General features: G+C 38.9%; 1 protein-coding gene across 4 annotated transcripts in view; it reads left to right on the forward strand.

Moving 5' to 3' along the window:
* PUS10 (pseudouridine synthase 10) overlaps positions 1-17,418 on the forward strand; it is a 73,846-nt gene that overhangs the window by 48,506 nt on the left and 7,922 nt on the right. For all 4 annotated transcript variants that reach the window (XM_039240334.1, XM_039240336.1, XM_039240333.1 and 1 more), the window contains exons 9-15: positions 2,100-2,164; positions 3,529-3,614; positions 4,688-4,813; positions 11,092-11,148; positions 11,995-12,071; positions 12,165-12,220; positions 13,235-13,352. In XM_039240334.1, coding sequence (XP_039096265.1) covers positions 2,100-2,164; positions 3,529-3,614; positions 4,688-4,813; positions 11,092-11,148; positions 11,995-12,071; positions 12,165-12,220; positions 13,235-13,352 — 585 coding nt within the window. The remainder of the gene's footprint in view (positions 1-2,099; positions 2,165-3,528; positions 3,615-4,687; positions 4,814-11,091; positions 11,149-11,994; positions 12,072-12,164; positions 12,221-13,234; positions 13,353-17,418) is intronic.

The raw sequence follows: 17,418 nt of genomic DNA on the forward strand, positions 1-17,418 counted from the left end.
GCTACAGCTATTTTTATTTTTTTCAACTCTGAACACCTTTGCCTCTAGCTCGGAAGTCATAACACAAACATTTTCATATTTGTGTCACTGTTTGGGTTGTCTCCCTGGTGTTGTTAAATTTAGAACCAGTGTTTCAATCATGTTACTGTTACCCGTTTGGGGAAATTCGACTTTTAGGTTTTATTCCCAAAATTACATCATTGGGGAAAATCCATGTTAATGATTAGCATTCCAAACTTTTGTCTAATACTCATTTTCTAGGACTTGGCATTTAAGAAATATAATCCAAAATGAATTATTTTACTTAGGACAATCTGAATTAATATGCCTATTTCAGGCTACATTTGCAAATGGGCATTTATACAAACTACCCTTTATTTGATGTGAGCTGGTTTTCATGTCAATGAGCAAATTAGTTAGCATGTGTTTTTAGTTTCTGCTATGCCAGGATAGAATGGCAAGACAATGATATTGGCAAGCTTTCATGCCACAGATACTTAGCTGATTTTATGTAGATACTCAGGCATTACTTTTACTAACATCTATTTTACTGTATGGTTGTTAAAAATAATGTAAGTTTTGGGCACCTAGGTGGTTCAGTCAATTAAGCGTCTGATTCTTGACTTTGGCTTAGGTCATGGTCCCAGGGCCGTGGGATCAAACCCCACATCGGGCTCCAAACTGAGCATAGAGCCTGCTTAAGATTCTCTCTTCTGGGGTGCCTGGGTGGCTTAGTTGGTTAAGTGTCTGACTCTAGATTTTGGCTCAAGTCATAATCTCAAGGTTTGTGCATTCAAACTCCACGAGCTCTACACTGACTATGTGAATCCCACTTGGGGTTCTCTCTTTCTCCCTCCCTCTGCCCCTCCCCTTCTCACATGCATGCATGCACATGGTCTAAAAGAAAAAAAGAAAAGAAAAAAAAGAATGTAAGTTTATTGCCAAAGATACATCTGTTAGTCTTTACTCTTGCTTTGACTGGTTGCTGAGCCTTTTGGAACCAGGGGGTAGCGGGGGAGAGGAAGAGTTGAGGGATAGGAGACAGAGTTGGCACGATTTGTCAAATTCCCTATGCAGAAATAATTACAAATGCAAAGAAAGTCTAAAGCACTGCTTCCCACCTTTCTCACATCATGATACACGTAGAACATTACCATGTTTGTTCAGCACCCTGAGGTTAACAAGTTGCTCTAATTTGGAAGCAGGGGTTTTTGGCCCTTGTGAATTCAAGGGCTCCATGTCTTGGCACAACTGTAGCTCATTGCTTTGCCATACCAGTTGGAAAGCCCTGCCCGAATGACCTGTAGCCATGTTTATATTGAAGATCTCATTTTATTATTTGTTATCTTTGAGGAAATATATAGGTACTAGCACCGAATTGTAGAACAAGGAAATTGTTGTCAAAGCGTCACAGATATGGCCATTTGGCCATTTTCCCATCTAATTGCTGAGAGTAAATTAAATGACCTTTTGAGATTCTTTTATGCTTAAGATTTCATATCTTAACAAATAGGCACTTAATTTTCAGTTTTAACCCTATACTTTGGGGTTTTCCAAAATATGATTTAGAAAATCATTCATTTGATGATAAACTCTTGAGAGGCATACTTTGTGCCTCTTTTTAGTCAAGCATAATTTTACAAAACAGAAGAGAAAATTGTGATTTATCATAGTAAGCCATGAATATATATGCTAATTTGTTCTAGTGTATGTACCATACGGTTTGACTCCTCTTATTTAAAAAAACCCATAGTGGGACATTTGTTGTAGATGCCCTTCTGTTACAATGGATTTGTTTTCTTGCCTTGTGGCTGGCGAGTAATGTTGAGTTGTTAGATACCAGGATGGGCTAGTTGGCTCTCTTTACCTCTTAGCCTGGCAACCAACTGCCAAATTGTTCTGCTAGATCTACTAGATTTAAAAGAAGGGTTGTGGGGAGAACTGATGGTATGAATGCTTATGTTTTACCTTCTTGAAGCTATTAAGTATTTCTCTCCTTTAAAATGATGTAATTTCTCCAACAGTGTTCTGTGTTTTACCTCTGATGTTTTCTTGTCTCAGTGATAAAATGTCTTTTCTTTTCATTTTACCTTATATAGTCAGTGTTCACTAGAATGGCAGTTATGAAAGCGTTGAATAAGATAAAAGAAGAGGATTTCCGCAAGTGAGTAGAAGTATAGAAACATGGCGGCATCATGGAATTTTAGAATAAAGAGAATGTTAGAGATAATCTAACATCCAGTCTCTAAAACAACACTGGATATATTTCAGGGACGATGATTGTATCTTAGTCATTATTATATCCCCAAATCTCTGGCTCAGTACCTGGCATGTACTGGAGTTCAGTAATTGTTTATTGAACTGGTATTTGAATTTATGAATCAAATCTAACTTCCTTATCTTTAAAAGAGGATGTTGAGGGAGTTGACTTGCCTAACATTTCACCTGGATAATAGAGCAGGCTTAAAGCCTGGGCTCCTGCCTCTCCAGCCCAGAGCTGGTCCCATTACATCCCTCATCCTGCATTTTGAGTATTGTCCATCTGCAGAAGAGGGAGAAAAAGGCCCTTCACTTGTTAAAATATGCTGAAATACAATAAACCTTATATTTTCATTCTCATTGTATTCATTTTATTTAATAAAATATTATCGTGGTTATCTTTCCAGGATATCCTTGAATAAATTTCAAACAATAAAGTTATGAGGAAGGTTTTAAATATTTTATTAACTAAAAGTGAGTCTCAGAAAATGGAAATACTTACATTAAATTTTAGAAAGTAAAGTCAGCCTCTCTTTACAAGCAATGGTTCCTGAGATTCTAAGTGACTTTTTTTGTTAAGACATCTTAGGAAACTGTATGAAATTTTCAAGCCAAGCGTTTGGAGTCAGTCTACATCAAGGCATTTACACATAGACTCCAATCCAGGGCTTTGGAAGTTCCCAGATGGTAGACAGAAAATAAAGCCCTGTATTGCTCTTTCCTGTCTGTCCGCAGATTGAAGTTTCTTAATTTAAAGGGCAAAGTCTGCCACATTCCACTTTTTCTGGCCCTGTGATCTAATTCCCGAGGTCATAGGTGGAATGAGAAAGAGAAAGAGAGAAAACTGGTGGAGACCCTCCCCACAGGTGGGATTATCAGTTTTACCCAAATGATTAAGGATTTGTTAAGCCGGCACCAAGTGTTCATGGATATAGCAAAATGGCTAAAGAACCTGGAGGGGCTTCTGCTTCATAAATATGGGTTTTTCTCTCAGATCTCAAGGCTGTTAGAAATTATCATCTGGGAACGTGCAGCCTCCTGAGTGAAAGGTAGTAGCAGAACCCTGACTGACTTTGTGTCAGTCTCATGTGTTAAAACGTACTTGAGGCCTATACGATCCTTATGATGTTGAAACTTAGAGTTAGGGAGTGGCTTAGTCCATGAGAGACTCGGGTTCCGTGTGTCTCAGACAATGCTGATTCATCCTAGTTATGTGGTTCAATATCTTTTCTGGAAAATAGTAGCTGTAAAATTTATTTTGTTTTGCAGGCAGTTTCCTTGTCCTCCAAACTCACCAAAGGCTGTATGCACTGTTCTTGAAATTGAGTGTGCTCATGGTGCTGTTTTTGTGGCTGGTAAAATATTTAGTCTAGAATATACTTACACTATCAACTTACTCTCCTTTCTGAAAACTCAAGTCACTCCTCCTCTGTTTCCTTTTTATTTATTTTTGTTACCAGGTTCTGGTTAATTAACTCTTTTGAGAACTAGGACTGATAGTCAAGCTTATTTTAGGTTCTATATGTATTCTCAAGGTCCACTCAGATTGGTTATTTAAAATGCCATGCCAAAGGGAAATGACACTTCTTAAGTTCTAATAGTTTCCATCAGAGGTGACCAATACCCATAGAAATATGGGTAGATGCAGAGACCTGAAACTGATCAGGAGAAAACATAATCACAGAAAGCATAAAAGCAAACTTGAAAGAATAATTGTATTATCTGCAAAATGACTGAAGATTGAGCTTCTGCTTAAAAATAAAAAATTGTTTAAAAATAGTTGTTTCATTGACCTTCCCAAGAGGTAACCTAGCAGATAGTTTTTGTTTTGAAAGCTACATCTATTTCCTAGTAATGGCTGAGATGAAATTGCTCCGTAGTCTTAACTGTAATACCCTGCCCTGTGGTAATGAGAGCTACCTGCCTTAGTGCAGCTTTCTTCATAAAGCAGTGAATCATTTTCTGTCAGAGTTGTTTTTTGTTTTATTGTTTTTAATTAAACTTCAAAATTTCCCATATTTGAACTCTTTTGAATATATTATCACCGAGTATTGCATTAAAAGTATTATTAATCAGGCATAAAAACAGTAGCTGCTGGGTTTTTTTATAATGATCCTTGGTGTGTCCCATAATATAACTTGTTCAGTCATCCAATCAGATTAATAAATATATTGCATAATTCCTTTAGAGCTCATCTGATGATTTATACCATGTCTTTAGCCATCTCTTCTATTGTTACCCTAAATCTTTTAATTTAAATATTTATGTGTCTGTGTGCTGGCTCCCCAGATTAGACTGTAAGTTAGTTGAAGGGCAAACCTTGCTTTGTATCATGGCACCTAGGATATTTGCGCTCAATATATAGTTGTTTTATCCTGTTGTGTTAATTATACCATTCCATCTGGGCTACCTTATGTTTCTTTGGCAGGGAGGTATAATAAATATTCCAGGAATCTACCACAAACTCCTTGGATAATTGATGGAGAAAGGAAGCTGGAATCTTCCGTGGAAGAATTAATTTCAGATCATCTTTTGGCAGTATTCAAAGCCGAGAGTAAGTGTTATAATATTGATATTTTAAGTACATTGTCGTTCATGAATAGATTTCTTTGAGGTTGCAGGAAAGGTTTCTAAATGTTGTAAAGCACCAGATCTGGACTTCTTGCCTGGCAGCGTCTCATGAACAGGGGTCACCATGTCCTGAGCACCTCTGACTTGGGCTGGAGTTGAGCCAAGGATTTCTTTCCTCTCTCAAGATGACTGTTCTTTCCTGAGCAAATTCAAAACCACTGAAACTATTTTAAGTGAATGCACTTAAGTTCTGACCTTGGGACACCTCAGACTTGGCCTCTTTGGGGGGGAATATGAGGAAATTAAAACGCAACTTCCACATCCAGTTCTTGTTTGAGAATAATCACTGGCAAATGCCTAGCTTCCCCAGCTTAACTGGGAAAATGTCCTGGAATAAAGTTCAGGCCTAGAGAAAACAGGTCAACAGCTACCATTTTACAAAGACTTCATGATAGTTATGTTCTATTTTAATTTTCTAGATGTTAATGAGCCCAGGTTTGTGGGATGAGTCAGATCCTGCCAGGTTTCTGTTTTCTCTGTCTCAGTAGGTCTGTCAGGTCGCAGACCACATAGAGCCTGTGATTTCACCTAGAATTAGACTAGAGGGAAGCAGCTAAGATTTCAATTGCAGGAAGTCATGTTGTACATCAGGAAAAACTGTCAGCAATAAGTAATGATTGATTTACTTTAAAGTGGGTTTCCTAGCATAATTACAACACCTTTTTTGAGGAACCAACTAGATATCTATTCTCTCTGAAAAACCTTAAGACAAGCCTGCTTTAGGAATGGCAAGCAGATGATTGAGATGAGATGCGGCTGTTCCTTCCACCTCTCTGGCTTGTCAGTAAGGAAGAAAAGCACTTTAAACTACATCCCTCTTTTATAATTTGTTGTCTCTCCGGTAGGTGGACTCTCTTTTTAAGGGTCCTTAAGAAGAAGGACTAGTCATTCAGAAGACTGAATGAATAGGAAATTAACCTAGCAACCTAACGTTTTCCAAAATCTCAGCAGTAAAGACTCTGGGATAGAGGGGTGCCTGGATGACTCAGTTAAGTATCCAACTCTTGATCTCAGCTCAGGTCATGATCTCACAGACTGAGTTCAAGCCCCATATAGGGCTCTGCACTGACAATATGGAGGCTGCTTGGGAGTCTCTCTCTCCCCCTCCCTCTTCCTCTGCCCCTTCTCTGCTTGTGTGTGTGTGTATTCTCTCTCTCTCTCAAAATAAATAAATAAAATATTTTTTAAAAAAGACTCTGGGATATTGCCATGAGCTTTTACCTACTGGTTATCTAGTAAGATTTATCCAAGTTATAAAGAAGTAAAAATTAAGCTTTAGTAAAAAAAAGTCTCTTTCAAACCCTTTTTGTAGCCACCTTACTCTCTTTGTATAAGATGATTCAAGAAACTTTCAATTTTGATTATTTGGGTCTCAAGGAAGGCCCCACTGCCAATAGGGCTGCCAGGAGGCTCTGAAACAGCTATGTTTCCCCCTTGCAATCTTTCATGAAGTTAGCTTGCTTTCATTTTCCATTTGAGGGGGGAAAATTATCTCCAAACTGAAAATGAAGCGTACTGGGTCTTTAGGATCTGTAATTGTGTCCTGAGGAAATTTATTAAGAACAGCTTGAGAAAAAGCAGACCTCTGGGCCTCAGTGCTAACTGGCTCCTTGTCAGGGGATAAAATTGGTTGTTTGAAATGCCTGACTGATAGCATCAATTTGCTAACCCTGTGTATCTCAGGTATATTACTTGTTATTTCTGTACTTCACGTGGGACAACTCTGTGAAGATGGTTCTGACTGATGTACCTCTATGTTTTTCACCGCTCTAAAAATAAGCAGTATTATATGAGGCAGTTTAGCTACTCATATAAAGGTCCCTTCCCCTAAGTGGGAAATATAAACTTGTTTCTCAGTCACTTCAAACTGGCACATCATATTATTGATTTGCTAATCCCCTGGTTAATGAGTAGTAAATGTTGACACACTCTCAAAGTCACTGTGTTAAGAAACTTTTCCCTAATACATTTATTATTTCACTTACTGAATAAATATCTGTCACATTATTTCCCTACTGAAAACTCGCCGATGAGTACATGCAGGATAAAATCCAAACTACTGAACTTGATCTTCTGAGGCTTTAATCATCTAGCCTCTGTCCATTTTTCAGGCCCATCATCTGTGTGCCCTGGGTATGAGGGCCACTACATACTAGCTAAACTGCTAATAGTTCCTGATCATTCTTGCACTTGGTTTTGTTTTTGTTTTTGTTTTTGTTTTTGAAATATCTGTTCCTTTGAATAAAAGGAACTCACAGGCTTATGGGTATAAGACAAGGCATAATGTAAATTTAGAAAACTCATCTGGGGGCACCTGGCTGGCCCAGTCAGTAAAGCATATGACTCTTGATCTAGGGGTTGTGAGTATGAGCCCCACATTGGGTGTAGAGAAAATCTTTAAAAAAAGAAAGGGCACTTGGGTGGCTTAGTTGGTTAAGAGTCTGACTCTTGGTTTTGATTCAGGTTATGATCTCATGGTTCATGGGTTCGAGCCCCATGTTGGGCTCTGTGCTGGCAGTGCAGAACCTGCTTGGGATTCTCTTTCTCTCCCTCTCTTTCTGCCCCTCCCCCACTTGTGCTGTCTCTGTCACTCTCAACATAAATAAGTAAACTTAAAAATTTTTTTAAAATGAATACTCAACCAAATTTTAAACATGTATTTCCTAATATTTAAGGTATTAAGGAGTTAAATCTTAACTCCGTTTCCTTTTGTTGTTAGCTATTACTCATGATTGCATATGAATAAAGTTTTAAAGATTACCCCAAAGGTATTTTTTGAGTTTTCTATTATTTACTATTTATTATTCCTAAAAATCTATCTATTTTTAGAGACAGAGAACGAGCATGCAAGCAGGGGAGAGGGGCGGAAGGAGAGAGAGAGAGAGAGAGAGAGAGAGAGAGAGAGAATCTTAAGCATTCTCCAGCTCAGCACAGAGCCTCCCATGGGGCTCAATCCCACAACCCTGGAATCATGACCTGAGCCAAAATCAAGAATCTGATGCTTAACTAACTGAGCCGCCCAGGTGTGCCACCCCCAAAAGTATTTCTCGATGTACTGTCCAAATTTGAGATATTTTTCTTCCTTTGTTTGGATTTAATGTTTCTCTGAACTTCTCAAGAGCCTTCCTTTCTACACCTCTTTTTTATTAATGGGCTGGAAGTTGTGGATGTTTTATGGGCTAATTTATGAATTGGAGATTTCTGGTCTGACTTAGCTGTCACTGGTAGACTTCTCTCTGTGTGTCCTGTTCTTTCCCTTCTCCCCCATCAGTCACAGGTTATGGCTCAGTCACTATGGGTCCTCTGGTTCCCTGACATTATGGAGGTTTGGAGATAGAGGTGGGCAGGTATAAGACAATCACAGCCCCAGGGAGTCAGTATCTTACAGCTTCCCAGATGCCGTTCTGCATTCCCCATTTACCTATCCATCCCTAGTTACCTACTCTTGAATCTGTTGATTCTGACTGGAAGCTACTGATGTTACCATGGGTTTTATTAACAATGGAGTGCAAAAATGGAATGGAGGGTTCTTTGGGACTTAATGGTCCACAGAATCTCACTCCTTGTGTGGCCTGTATTCTCCACCTCAAGAAGAGCCTGACCCTGTGGCTTTCATAGCTGCTTACTTGGCCACTTCTTAGGTGATAATGCAGCACAAGTTACCCAGGTTTCTTTTCATTTTTATTTATTTATATTTGTTTTTTAAGTGTGGAGCCCAACAGGGGCTTGAATTCATGATCTTGGCATCAAGACATGGACACTTAGTGGACTGAGCCACTCAGGCACCCAACAAGTTACACAGACTTTTTAAAAATCTTTTTTTATGTTATTTATTTATTTTGAGAGAGGGAGAGAGAGAACAAACACAAGTGAGAAGGGGCAGAGAGAGAGAGAGAGAGGATCATAAGCAGGCTATGCACTGCCAGTGCAGAGCCCATAGTGCGGCTTAATACCATGAACCATGAGATCATGACCTGAGCTGAAATCAAGAGTTGGATGCTCAGCTGACTGAGCCACCCAGGTGCCCCATGTTACCCAGACTTCTGAGCCTAACTAGCAGCTTAAATTCTAGGCCTACCTTGGCTGTCTGGCCCTTATTACCTAACCAGCACTGGGTTGCTCCTCTCTGTGAGACCCATAATTTTGGCCCCTGTGGGAGGGAGGAGCCCACTTTACCTTGGCAGTACGTGTCAAACAGCAGCTCAGAACCTATGTTCTCTAAAGAGTTGGCCTTGGCTTGCCAAAAGGATCTTAGACATGAAGGAAGGGTGAAATCCTACTTTCTTCACAGTTAAGTATCTTCAAAAAGAGGGCTAATCTTCAGTGTTTTCATAGTTTCAGAGTTTTCATAGGACTTTTTTACTTCCTTTTTCTAAAATCTACATGGGACCTTTACACATAGACTCTTTCCTGGGAAATAAGCTGCCGTTGAAATGATGTTCACCCTCCTTCCACCTTTCCCATTTGCTCTTCTCAGCCCTCTTGTTCTTCCTCATCTTGTGCTCTCCCAAGTGTCTAGACCATTGAGAAATACAAATCTCATAGCTCATGTTGCAACTGTGCTCTTAGTGCAGGAATTTTCCTGTATGCTTCCTGTCGTAGCCCTACCCACTATCTTACAATCTCTATCCCTTCACAAACACTAAGCCCTGTGAGGATAAGGACCGCGTCCATCTTGTTTATCTTCCTGGTATCTAGCACAGTGCCTTGCACATACCTCTAGATATTTGTTCCTGAATCAATAAATCAGAGTGTGAGTCTGAGTTCTAGCCTTTAATATATGTGTCCAGAGATCTTAAACTTTACCAAACTCTAATGTCTGTCCAGAGTTCTCCAAATGTCCCAGGCTTTTCTAATCCCTGAGCCAAGAAGACCAATCTTGCTTTCCTGTGGGCATGAGTCTGAACTCTTCTGCCTGTCTTTTGGTGGTGTTGCATAGACAATGATTAGGAGACTCTGGAGCCAGACCGCTTGGTTCAAATCCTGGCCCTACCGCTTGATCCTAGGCAAGTTACCTATCCTGTCTGTGTTGTTTTCCTTGTAAGTAAAATGAGGATAATGATAGTACCTACCTTATAGTGTTAACATCTATGAAACATTTAGAATAATGCCTACCTATGGTAATGTTTGCTCTGGTGATGATGGTGAAATCGTCAGCTTTGTATCTCAGAAAGTTATGATGCAACAGTCCCCCCCACCCCCTCCTTTTTTGGACACTATTTCCCATTGTAATATTTGTAGCTTTTAGTCTAGGAGGATCCATTTATCTTAGAATGAACACTAGTTTTGTTGTGGTTCCAGCTTAGGTTTGCTTAATACAAAGAATTCGCGTTTAAACCCTTTTTACCTCCTCTTCCTTTCACAGAGTTTAATTCTCAAATAAATGTTTTCTGCTTTGTTTTGTTTCAATTCAGTATGTAATTGTTTAATTCTCAAGTAAATGTTTTCTGCTTTGTTTTGTTTCTGCTTTCATTTCAAGAAATAAAATGACAGGGGCGCCTGGGTGGCTTAGTCGGTTGGGCGTCCGACTTTCGCTTAGGTCATGATCTCGCAGTTCGTGGGTTCGAGCCCCGCGTCAGGCTCTGTGCTGACTGCCAGCTCAGAGCCTGGAGCCTGTTTCAGTCTGTGACTCCCTCTCTCTCTGACCCTCCCCTGCTCACGCTGTCTCTCTCTCTCTCCTAGAAATAAATAAAACATTAAAAAAAAAATAAAAAAGAAATAAAATGACAGATTTTTCATAGGCTTGTGACCAGGGTTGTTGTGGAGCCTTCCTCTAAAAAGTGCTCTGCCTTTGGTATCCCGTGGGATGATGGCATAAGCTGATAGTTAAGGTCTGGCTTTGACATCAGAAATGTCTAGCTCAGCCATTTAATCATGCAACTTTGGGAAAAGTACTTATCCTTTTAGAATCTTGGTGTTCTTTTATTTAATAGCTACATCATAAGGTTCTAATAAGGATTGAATGAAATAATGTATGCAGAATTTTAGCTCAGTGCTCAGCATATAAGTGCTCAATAAATGGTGCTTCTTATTATCACTGCTATTGTTATTAGAGACTGGGGTTAGAGGTGGGATTATGACTGTCCCTTGGAGTTCTCCTGTAGATTGTTTAAGACAAATGGAGTTTCTGCCAAAGGGTGGGGATGAAAAGTCTTAGGGCTAATATGTTTCTAATTATTTTTCTTTATCTCCTTTACAAAGGTTTTAATTTTTCCTCCTCTGGAAGAGAAGATGTAGATGTGAGAACATTAGGAAATGGTAAGATTGCAACAGTATCACTTGACTAGAACTAACTTTCAGACTGTCACCCTTCCTCAGACAGCAGGTTCGCTGTAGTTGCTTAGTTAAAACCAACGTGGGCACAGCCCAGAGCTTCTCCCAGTGAGGAGGCTTTGTGAATTATGGAGCTACCTTTATAAATTATATGATTATGTCTTAACAGGACTCATTTGTTCAGAAGCCATCCTTATTGCATACTTGTAGGTTCTAAGGGAATTTTGTGTGCACTAACAGGGTGGTGGCCGAGTTTTTCCAAAAGTTTGATTATTAATTGTTCCATCTGATAACATTTCAGCAGTACCAGTGCAGTTTTCAAAATGCACATCTTCATTTAAAAAGTGATTCTGCTCTCTTAGCCTTCATTTCTCTCGTTTTGCATTGTTGCATTACAAGAAAGATGATCAGAGTTAATAGTTCCTTCCCTTTATGGAATCACAGCTTTTCCATTTCACTAGTGGATTAGGCTGGGAGGATGGATTTCAGCTTGGTATACCTGGGCATTGCTGTGTGTGATAACGGTACCTTTGTGTAACTAAATTAGTTAGCACTTGCTTGGATTTTATTTTATAATTAACACAGGCTTGTTCATGGACCTTTGGGAAAGCAGTCATTTTCACATCTTGCCTGTCATGGGGTTTAGCAGCCCCTCAAAAAGCCCCTTGATTCTTTTCACACATTCTTCCCTCCCCCAGATGTAGTCATGTCACTAAACTTTCAGTCCTCTAGAGCCCAACTCGTTTTTCACACCTCCTAACCCTCTTGCATTAGCCCAAATGTTAACTCCATCAACACGTTTCTGTTTCATGACGGGGTGTGTGCTGCCAGGAAGGCCCTTTGCAATTGAGCTGGTGAATCCTCATAGAGTACATTTCACTTCACAAGAAATTAAGGAACTTCAGCAGGTAAACCACTTCATGACATGGAAATCGTCATGTTTCTGCAACTCTGTGACTGAACTAGGGTTGCTAATTGTTTTTCTTTTTCTGCTACTACAGAAAATTAATAATTCATCTAACAAAATCCAAGTCCGTGACTTGCAGCTTGTCACAAGGTAAGGGTAGACTCACAGGAGATGGACTCAAAAGGGAAGTTTTGGTTGTAGGTCATGTATCTGTTAAGGGAATTGTATCCAGGAGATATAAAGAACTCTTACAACTCAATAATAAGAAAATAGCCCTATTAAAAATAGGGAAGATGATTAAGTGGACATTTCTCCAAAGAGGATATTCAATTAATGCATGAATACATGAAAAAAAATGTTTAATATTATTTGCCATTAGGAAAGGGCAAGTCAAAACCACAGTGATATCCCACTTTACCCTCACTAGGATGGCTATAATCAAATAGAAAAGAGAAAAACCAAATGCTGGCAAAGATGTGGAGAAATTGGAACTGTCAGATATCGCTATGAGATTATAAGTATGGTTACTTTGGAGGGCAGTTTAGAGTTACCATTATGGCCCAGCAATTCCACTTCTAGATCTATACCCAAGAGAAACGAAAATGTACATCCACACAAAGACTTTTTCATGAATGCTCATAGTAGCATTATTCATAATAGCAAAAAAGTAGAAACAACCCAAATGTCCATGGATAGAATATGGTATCTCCATACAACAGAATATTATTCAGTAATAAAAAGGAATAGCATACTGATACCTGTGCCAACATAAACGAACCTTGAAAACATGAAGTAAAAGAAACCAGACACCACATACCACGTATTGTATGATTCCATTTTATATGAAATATTCAGAGTAGGGAAATCTACGGAGACAGAAAGTCAATTAGTGGTCACTAAGGGCTAGGGAAACAGGAAATGGGAAGCAACTACAAATAGCAATGGAGTTTTTCTTTTGGGGTAATGAAGTATTCTAAAATTAGATTGTGGTGATAGGTATACAACTCTCTAAACATGCAAAAAATCACTGAATAGTACAGTTAAAATGGGAATTGTATGTAAATTTTATCTTGATAAAGCTATTTTTAAAGAAGGGGAAGTTGGGGCAAGGCTTGTGTGTATTTTATCTATTTAGACAAACTTTCTTTTCTTATTTTTGTTTAGAGAGGCAATAGGACATATGAAAGAAGGTGAAGAAGAAAAGACCAAATCTTATAGTGCCTTAATATGGACAAATAAAGCCATACAGAAGAAAGACATTGCATTCCTAAATGACATAAAGGTAGTTAAGTGCTATTTTTTTTTTTTTTGATTGCCTATAAAAGATTCCTTTGTCTGTTAGTTTGTTAGTAGCAAGTCATAGAGCATGCGCTTGGGGGAATGTGAGATCTACTTTCAAATCCTGGCTTTGCCATTTACTGGTTGAATGACTGGGCAATTCATTGAACCTGTTTGAGAGGCAGCATTGCTAGTGATTAAGATCCTGCCTCTGGGCACAGATTGCTTGGATGCAAATCCTGAATCTGCATTTCCTAGTTGTGTGACTTTGGAAGACTTGCTTGGCCTCTTTATGCTTCGGTTCCTTAATCTGTAAAATCAGAAGAATGAAATGAGTTGTCATGTGAAGCACTTAGACAGTATCTCTGGTACATAGAAAACGTGAGCAGTGCTATCATTGTATTTGGCCTTCTGTAAAAAGGAAATATGAAATAGAATTGTCTAATAGAATTGATGCTAAAATTAAGTGCATAAGTAAAATATGTTATGAATTTGTTTTAATGTTTATTTTTGAAGGGGGGAGACAGAGAGAGACAGAACACAAGTGGGGGAGGGACGTAAAGAGAGGGAGACAGAAGCAGGCTCCAGGCTCAGCTGTTAGCACAGAGTCCAACGCGGGGCTCAAAACCACGTACTGTGAGATCATAACCTGAGCTGAAGTTGGACCCTTCACCGACTGAGCCACCCAGGTGCCCCAACATGTTATAAATTTTTAAGAAGGATAATAGATGTATAGCACAAATATTTTGGCACATGCTAGGTTTTCCTTCACATGAGCATGGCACTGTAAAGGGTCTCCCTGTTCCTTTGCATATTTCTTCTTACCTATCCCCACCTCTTCCTGTAAGGATAATTTACTCTCAAGTGCAAGGAATGAGCATAAATGGGCATAGAGGTCTGTATAGTTATCACAACATTGTTTAAATGGATGATATTTTGTAATAATCTAGATGACCTACTAGAGTAGACAGACTTCATCTTATGGTTTATCCGTATGATGGACTACTGCTAACCAGCTGTTAAAAAATATGTAGTGGATGACTATTTATTGACAAAGGAAAATGTTCCTGATAAATGTTCGGGAGAAGAAAACAAGCTATAAGAGTATTTATTGGGTGATACATTGTGGTTTAAACATACACATGAGAGGGCACCTGGGTGGCTCAGTCAGTTAAGCATCTGACTTTGGCTCAGGTCATGATCTCACAGTTCATGGATTTGAGCCCCGCCTGCATTGGACTCTGTGCTGACAGTTCAGAGCCTGGAGCCTGCTTCAGATTCTGTGTGTGTCTCTCTCTCTGCCTATCCCCCGCTCATGCGTGCGCGCTCTCTCGCGCGCGCTCTCTCTCGCTCTCTCTCTCTCTCTGTCTCAAAAATAAACATTAAACATTTTTTAAAAAGTAAATAAACATATGCGCAAGTGTGTGTCTCTGTGCACACATAGCTGTGACTATGTAGAACATAAATCGTATGGCAAAAGGTCCCATAAATAGGATTTCTAATTATGAAAAATACAAACACCCAATAGAGAAAAATAGACAAAGGAGCAAGCATCTGAAAAAAGAGTAGCTACAAATGGCCAAAAATCATCTGAAAAGATGTTCCACTTTTGGATTAAAGTAACAATAAGACCTCACTTTAGTCTTCTGAGACTAGCACCTATTGGTTGGCATGGAGGAGAAGACTAGTTGCATACTTTGTCGGTAGAAATGTAAAGGTTTTAGCTTTTTTGGAAAACACTGTAGCAATGATTGTAAAAATTAAAAACATATTGGTCTTCTACCTAGCCCTCTACTACTGGCAGTGTGTCTTGGAGAAATAAAACTCCAGGGCTTAAGGATTTGTGCACAAAGATGTTTACTTACTTTTTTCAAAGTGGCAAAAATCAGCAATACCACAGCTAGAAGCAAGGTAAACTTCCTTCAAACAGGAAATGGCAGAACAAGCTGGAATATTATAAAGCTATTAAAAAAAAACCAAAGCAGCGTGTGATCACATTTATGTTATTTTGTGTATAGATGCCTAAAATTGTTGGGAAAAAGTATAGGTCTACACCTATGACTTACAGAAACACACATGACATTATGAGAAAGAAAGTGAAGGGCAGAATATGTTAATAGTATGAGTGTTTCAGTGAAAATATACGAGTCATTCACCTGCTTAGACAAGTTCATCTCTAATATGGGCGGGGGAGGGTTGACTAGATCACCCCCAGTGGTCCTCCAGATCTCAGGTTCTATGAGTCTATATCAAAAGCCATTTTGGCTTTTAACCCATTATATGGAGCCTTTATAATGATAGTTTAACTCTAGACAGATATCCTTAAGATATCTAAAACAAATTTTAAACCTCTACTTCATCACACATATAAGTCATTCAGAATCCTGGGGGGGAAATAAACTCATTTTAAAAATAGATTCATTCATTCCAGGTGCCCCTGGATGGCTCAGATAGTAGAGCATGTGACTCTCTTGATCTTGGGGTCGTGAGTTCAAGCCCCATGCTGGGTATAGAGATTACTTAAAAAGAAAATAGATTCATAGTTTGAAGGTAGGCCAATTCAGAGCTAATTCAGAAATAATGCTGAATAATGTGAAAGATGATTTTTGTAGGTACAGAGTAAGCAATGAGCTATGGTTCATAGCATAAATGGACTGATGGGACTAGCTGACTTCTAATAATTTTTTTGTGTTGGGGTTAAAACTAATTTCAAATATTCCTGTTGTCATCAAGAATAGAAAAACTGAGGGGCACCTGGGTGGCTCAGTCGGTTGAGGGTCTGACTTCAGCTTAAGTCATGACCTCACAGTTCATGAGTTCAAGCCCCACATGGAGCTCTCTGCTGTCATTGCAGAGCCCTCTTTGGATCCTCTGTCTCCCTCTCTCTGCTCCTCCTCTGCTCTTGCTCTCTCAAAAATAAACATTAAGAAAAAAAAAATAGAAGAACTGAGTTCCTGCCCCTTTTTGAGAAAAAGTCACTTCAGATTTACTACTTGTCTCTTCTTTTTCAAGAGTAACCTATTTCTAGGGGGAAAAGAAGTAGTCTGTGTATGTGTCTATGTTTCTGAAAATTCAGCTGAATGGGGCTAGAAGAATGTAATGTTAAAGTAAATGGTTTCCTTTTGTCTATTGAAAACAAGGAGACACAAAACACACAGGAGTGTGTGCTGATCGAATGTTATGTTGGAAACGGTGGTGGGTCTCTCAGCTCAGTCAGTACTCCCATGACTAGTACCGGGAGTGAGTACGAGTCCAAGGGGAAGTAGAGTACTCCTTAGTTATTCATTTAAAGGCCAGCTATTTCTGTATTCTACAGTGGTGCCTGTATCTGTACAGATTCCTTGACAGTTCAGCCGTGTCCCTTTTTTTGTCTTTTTGGCCAGAGGAATGTCAGACCTTAGGTAGACAGCCTATCTCAGCAGACCAAAGTGCTTCTAAAATCAAAGAATTATGGAGTCATAAAACCCGTGAGTTAAGAAGGGCCATTGACTCACTGCTATGATCAAAACAGTCACACCATTTCAAGTGTAGTCTTTGTTAGAACTTGCTCTTTATTTCTGGGTGGAAAACTTGGTAGAGGAGAGACCAGACAGAAATCTTTGTTCTCTGAGCATGGCTTCAGGTGCTCCCAAATCATGTAAAGCAGGAAAGAGTTGTTCCAACAAGAAATGTCAGAAGATTCAAAAGTTCTCCTGGACCTACATTTCTGGTTATGTCCAGTATCTATTTTTAAAACATAGAATTAGTTGACTTTTTACAATATTAATCTCTATTTCTTAATTTATATCTAATGACAAAAAGAAATCTCTAAGTAAAGAAAAACAAGCCTGTGACCCTAAAAAATCGAAATTGTCAAAAGGCATGCAGTATTCTTATTCTCCAGTAACTTGAACTGGGCTTAAAATACTGAGAGGTCCTGGTTTATTATTCACACTTCTTTGTAATTATTATGTTGAAAATACTACCCTAACCAATGATGTAACTGTTAATTTTCCAGACATACCTTTTCATATAACAACAACAACAAAAAGAACCTCGTGAGTAGGTATATGGTTGTCCTTAAAACTTGC

Source organism: Hyaena hyaena, unplaced genomic scaffold, assembly GCF_003009895.1.
Source record: "Hyaena hyaena isolate Hyena2069 unplaced genomic scaffold, ASM300989v1 scaffold_173, whole genome shotgun sequence".
NCBI classification, from domain to species: Eukaryota; Metazoa; Chordata; class Mammalia; order Carnivora; family Hyaenidae; genus Hyaena; species Hyaena hyaena.